Source organism: Genypterus blacodes, unplaced genomic scaffold, assembly GCF_046128005.1.
Source record: "Genypterus blacodes isolate CSIRO-AG114 ecotype Tasmania unplaced genomic scaffold, CSIRO-AGI_Gbla_v1 ptg000005l_1, whole genome shotgun sequence".
Taxonomy (NCBI): Eukaryota; Metazoa; Chordata; class Actinopteri; order Ophidiiformes; family Ophidiidae; genus Genypterus; species Genypterus blacodes.
In genome coordinates, this window is record NW_027466819.1 from 47,501 (window position 1) to 53,953 (window position 6,453).

The following is a 6,453-nucleotide window of genomic DNA, read 5'->3' on the forward strand; positions in this document are numbered from 1 at the left end:
TTTCCCATCCCACACCATCTGGGGCTTGGGAATGGCACAAAATTTGAGGACGTTCGCCGGCGTGGCAGTGAGACGGCTTATTGTCATTTTTCTTGACTGGCGCTCAGATTTCAGACATTTGCAGGGAAGTGCTGATAATTACAATAAATTACCATAATATATAATGTAGCCTATTATTATAAATATATAAAGATGGATCTGTGTTTGTGTTTTTCTTTTTTTTTTCCCTTTCTGTGTTTGTGTAGTTTGTTTGTTTACTCAGAGGCGTTGGCACAAAACTTTTATGATGTGTTCCGCAACTTATGATTGTGAAGAGATCATTACTCTCAGGCTGATTCAGTGACTTACCCCTATAGAGACACAATGTTTGTTTTTCCCCCCACTAATTACGATACAAAATGCATCTCTCTATATGATATACCCCCCATTCTTGTCCTTCGCCTCCCACACAGAGCTGGGCCATATGCTCTCTCTCTCTCTACTCTCTTCTCTCTCTCTCTCTCTCTCTCTCTACTCTCTCTCTCTCTCAGCCTAATGAGCTGCGTGAATGTCGGGGTATGTGTACATGTTTGACCCCGTGCTAAACTGCCGCACGCACCCCACAGACCCTGTGGGCGTCAAGAAAAAACACCCACCCACCGACTCATCCTCACCCTCATCCTCCTCCCATGCAGCTCCGCACGGGGGGAATTAAACCTCCGCACATAGAGAGGGAGAGGGAGAGGGAGAGGGAGAGAAAAAAGAGTAGTAACAAGATGACAAGGTGAGAATGTTAGTCAGTGGGGCACAGAGGGACTTGTGGTGGTGGAAACAGGGCTAAAGAGGTGATTTTAGAGTTCCAAAGGGACCCCCAAGCCTTCCACTGCCCCCCTCTAACGCCCTCCCCCCCCCCAACCCCTATCACCACCATCAGCAGGTCTTAATGATGAGGCGGAGGGTGAGAGGAATCTGACAGAAAGGTGAGTGAGGGAATGAAGCAAGCATCCTCACTTTCTCACTTCTCCTTCTCTCTCTCTCTCTCTCTTTTTGACGGCAGATGAGAACAATGAGTTTAATTTGTGAATCTCCCAGCTGTCCTTTTTCTCTGCTGTTGGAAAGACATTTCACCAAAAAAACGTGACATTCGTTTCATTATCTAAATCAACACGAGAATGCAGTGCCAGCGCGCTTTGCAACTCTTTGCAGCGGGAAAGAAGAGAAAAAAAAGGAGATATTGTGTAATTAATTTGGTATATTTGGGGGATTTTCTCTTCATTGTTGTTGTTGTTGTATTTTTACCACACAAATTTACGACAACTGGTAATGTTTTTAATGTGAGGAGCTGCGATTAAAACTACTTTAGTGTGTCAAATGTTCATCTTTGCACATTTAAAGAAGAGCTATATATGGTTTGAATGTTTTCATTCTAATGTTGGGTTCCTTTGTTGGTGTAAATCAGCCCAATACACTGATGTCCCATTGCACTGATGAGGAGCTACAACTCAAGATGAAGATGGGTTTTTTTTCCCTCTGAGTTTGAACTTTTACAGAATAAATGAATAAACACTGAAACTCCAAATGTGCAGTCCTCTCCATATTTGCCAAATAAACAGTTTATCCCCGTTGCCAACTGGCTGCTCCGGACTTGCAACTTCAGCAAAGGCGATAAATGTTATTCCTGGCCTCAGGGGGAAAATATAGCTTTTATAAAGTCCCAAATATGCTCTCACACACATGTTTGTTATAGCCTCCGAGAGATAAATCTGCTTTTCTCTGAACTTCCGCTGAATTACAGACCCCCAGATCGTCTCGCTCCTCGTGTCTCCGTCTCGTCAACAGTTGCCATCTCGTTTGTCTGGCCCAGATCATATCTCACACGGCTGACATTGTCATAAAAGCCGCAGTTATGCCGACATTACATTACAAAGTATAACAGTTCAGGTGTGAGGCAGGCAGGCAGGCAGGAGTGTGTTACTGTGCCGGTTTATGGCCTTACGGGGTTTAGATGTCTCTTCACACTCTTTCCTCAACACTGTCATAGTCATATAGGCGGCCTGATGATGTCATAAATCACAAATCTGCAAACTTTATCAAAGATCTTCCTGTTGTATTTTCCCATGTATTTACCGTAACTACAGGATCAAAAAGTGTGAATTTGTTCTATTGTGACTGAATTCTGCATGAGTGATAGCAGGTGTGTGTGTGTGTGTGTGTGGTGATGCTGGTGGATGTATAGTGTTGAGAGGACCCCCTAAAAACGGACAACTGTAATTTATACAGTAGAAGAAGAAAGAGAGGCACTCGGGTTCTCCAGCTGACAAACGATCACATCGATGAAAAACAGAAATCAATCAATTAATTATTTTTGATTTGATTTGATTCTGCCGCTTGTTATGTCTTCAATTATACCGGATTTATTTCACGGTTTCGCCATTTATCCTCTTCTCGATTCCGGTTTAAAGGCTCTCGCTCAACCGGAAGTTCGATCGATGCGGAAATATAAAACACATGAAAAAGGAGGAATTTTATCCCGTATTTTGTTTTGTTTTTTGGGAAAGAATGGGCACATTTTCCTTCAAACACAACAGGGAAAGGCATCCTCTCCAGGGATTACCAGTTCCACTTTCCCCCTGACTGGGAGGACTGGGAGAGGAGTGGGAGCGCCAGTCTGCGCTCTCTGGCTCACATCCATCTTCCTCACGGGCATTTACTTTGTCGCAAATCAGCCATCTGATCAACTTTAATTAATTGAATTGGTATCAAACCTTTTTTTAAATCGTTTGGTATTGTAAGTGTGGAATTAAACGTATGATTACATTTTTAAGGACAAATCCTACAAGTTAAAAAAAGAATCAAACGTCGTGATGGCAAAGAAATAGAACAGAACCGAAAGAGAATTTGAAAGATTTTGTTACTGATTCGAACCTTTTTATGTATTATAATAAGATAAACTTGCTCTTTTTCACCTTTAATATATATTGTTGTGATAGGATCATCTCTTATGCACATATAAACGATGAGGGTGTTTCATTTTGATTGAAATATCCAACAATTGATTGATTTATTTACTGTCTGCTGTCGATCTGGGCCACGACATCCAGCCTCTTATAGCCTCTTTTATTGCGACAAACACATCACAAAACATGAGCACATTACTTCACGAAGATCTCGATCCATAACGAGTTTTCAGGAGTGTGTGTGTGAGAGAGTGTGTGTGACAGATCAACACTGGCTGGAAAAGAAGAAGAAGAAAAAAAGAGGAGGATAATCCAATAATCGTTCATCATTCGTGTCAAGTTACAAAATGAAGAGAGTTTATGAGGATACCGTCGCCAGCATGTGTGTGCAGAGAAACACGGGAGTGCATCAGAAATGTTTCCAGTCGGGATACAAAGTTCGTGGATACATCAAACGATCCAAAAACTCCTTGTTGCATAATCGCTGTTTGTCGTCTCATCTTTTTTTTTTAAGGCATATTATTCAGATTCATTAATGTTGTTGAAATTCACCTCACACAATAATGACCCCCCTTCCTCCCTCCTCCCTCCTCCCCCCCCCCTCCCTCCTCCTCTCTGGTGCTCGATCCAAATCCAAACACCTGATCGAGCTGCAGTGGAATATACAACAATGCAACATAAACTTCTTTTTTTTAAATGCGTTAATTATTTTTTTCTTTTTACATAAAAAAACAGAAGGAGTTAACACTGTTCAATTTTACAATATGATTGTTTTTGTGTTAATATATTTATCCACATCCAAATTGACAGACTTGTAATAAATAAGCTTAAATAAATACAATAATAATAATTTACATTCACCTCGTTACCACACGATTTACTCCAAATACAAATGCATTTTTTATGTTTTATTTTTTCCCCACCCCACCCCCCCACCCCCAACAAACTCCACAACTTCCGGTATCTATAGGACCAAATCAGATGACATCATCGTCAGGTCTGCTAAACACATGCATGTCTTCAAAACGTCTAGAGGAAGAACATCCACTTTTTTTTTTTTTTCAATTCTTCAATTTCTTGTTTTCATTTTTGCTTAAATATGACGTTGATGTTGATGAGTGAGAGGAAATAGACATATATATTCTTCTTCATATTTTTCTAAGCACAGATTGCATTGGGCTGCCTTGCATAGCTCCGTTTACCTTTATTGCTGACAGATTGAATCGCATATAACTCCAAATCAAAGCACTTCCCTGACTGGCTGAGACATCGTCAGAATCTTCATCTCCACTCATTCATTTAGGTGATTTTTAAAAATTCATTTATTTGACCTTATCGATTGATTTGAGCTTCATTAAACGACCACAAAACCCAAATTAATAGTGATCTACCTACTGAGAAGCACCCGATAAGTTTGATACTCTGAGTTGACTTAAACAAAACAAAACGGTAAAACATTCGTCTGTCCCACTTTAAAATCTTAAAATGTTCTTTAAATGAATGACATCATCTCCTCATCAGCTGAGACGATTTCTTAATTTCCCCCCCCAAAAAACATCTGACAAAAATATCATTGTGCTGAATTTATCTGCCTCGTTTTGGGGATAAAGACACAAAATTCATGAAAAAATAAATAATAACTGCACACAAATTAAATCATCTGACAATTTCACCACATTTAAAAAAAACAGAAATGTGTTTTGATATGAGCATAAAGCCAAAACATGTGAGACTACATGGCGGGCATCAGCGTGTCTGGGCTCCATGTCCTTCCACTCCACGTCACGCAGGGAGAAATTGCATCGCCTCTCAAACTTGAACTCAGTCCAGTTTCATTGATTAATTGTGGAAAGAGCCGTTCACTTCCGCCTGTGATTGGAAGGACTGGCTGCGGACGTGCAGGTCGTAAGGGAACCGGGCCTCCGGGGACACTCGGTACATGGAGCCGTGCGCAAGAGCCGCGCGTCCCGGCGCGCCGCAGTAGCGCATCCCGGCGTAGTGGCTGCTTTTGGCGTAATCGGGCGGTTCCTCGTGTTTGAGGGAGAAAATCCCATTAAAGTTCATCGGGGGGCTCAGCTGGCTGTCAAAATGCGGACTTCCGCTCTCCGGGGACGCGTTCTCGTAGTAGGGCTCGTACGCGCCGCTGTAGCTGTAGTGCCGGAACGGTTTGGCTCCGCTGTCCAGGCCGGCGCCGCTGTGACTCGGGGGCGTGTTCATGTCAGAGCCCGGGTACGAGTACATGGCGTCGTAAGGCGTCCGGCCGGGGAACATCACCTCCCCGTTGTGGTCTGTGAGGAAATTTCTGGCATTCAGCTGCAAACATCCGGCCACCAGGTTGGTCGTGGGCTGCGATAATCCTTTGCACAAAGTCTGCACGAAGGCGAGGAGGTCCGGTCTCTTCCCCGCGCTCAGGGTCTCCGACAGGGCCCAGATGTAGTTCTTAGCCAGTCTGAGGGTCTCGATCTTGGACAGTTTCTGAGTTTTGGAGTAGCACGGCACAACTTTGCGCAGACTCTCCAGCGCTGCGTTCAGGCCGTGCATCCGGCTGCGCTCGCGGGCGTTGGCTTCATTGCGCCGGAGTTTGGAGCGGTCATTCGGCTCCTTACCCGATTTCCTTTTCCGGGGGCCTCGCTTTTTAGGAAGCCCGTCCTCCTCGTCCGGGTCGTCCTCTCTCTCGTCCTCCTCCCGGTCGGAGAGGAGGAGGTCGTCGTCGTCGTCGTCGTCGCCGTCCCTCATGTCGGAGTTGGACCTGTCTGCGTTGCGGTGCCGGCCGTGGTCCTGGTCCAGACTATCAGGTAAACTCTCACGGGGATAATTGGAACCAAACCGGGGCTCACACATCCTATGCGGTTCTTCAAACGGAAGCGTCAACATATTTCCCTGTTGGAGCCAACAAACAACAAACATAAACAATAATGGCGGCAGAGTTGGACCGCGGGCGCCTCGTGAAGGTTGTCAGTTAATTACCTGTGAATGGTTTCTCCCATGAGGACACGGGAGCGCCGAGGAGGACAAATTGGCGAACAAGGCCAAAGTCCCAGCCTGAGACGTGTTCTAACAACTCCATTATGTTTTAAATCATTATGAGTAAAGAACTAAACTATCAATCTTATTCACACTCTCTCATTGATGGACGTTTTTTAAGAAATTTCACATTAAATTATTTTTCTTAAAATGCTTCTTAAATGTTTCAATTTGAACCCTAGCTATGCAGAAACGCTTAATAAAAGTGAATAAATGCATAAATATGATATCAGGTCCTCACCTCAGGTCAGCGTGAGCCGCACATGTTCCCAAATGCGTCCTGAATGCGCAGCAGCCTCGTCTCTGCAAACCAATTTACAGGAATAAACTCAACCTGCTCACAGACTCTTTCTCTGTTTTGCTCCGCTCTCTCTCTCTCTCACCCTCCCTCTCGCTCTCTCTCTCTCTCCCTCCCTCTCTCTGTCTCTCTCCCTCTCCCTCTCCGTCCCTTCCCTCTCTCTTTGAGGAATGACACTCATGCCAACAGCGGGTA

At 44.1% G+C, this 6,453-nt stretch overlaps 1 protein-coding gene across 1 annotated transcript; it reads right to left on the reverse strand.

Annotated features, from left to right (window-relative positions):
* Positions 1-4,775: 4,775 nt before the first annotated feature.
* neurod6b (neuronal differentiation 6b) lies at positions 4,776-5,810 on the reverse strand. The gene has a single exon (XM_076147774.1). The coding sequence runs from the start codon at positions 5,808-5,810 to the stop codon at positions 4,776-4,778; it is 1,035 nt and encodes a 344-aa protein (XP_076003889.1).
* Between the last annotated feature and the right edge of the window lie 643 nt (positions 5,811-6,453).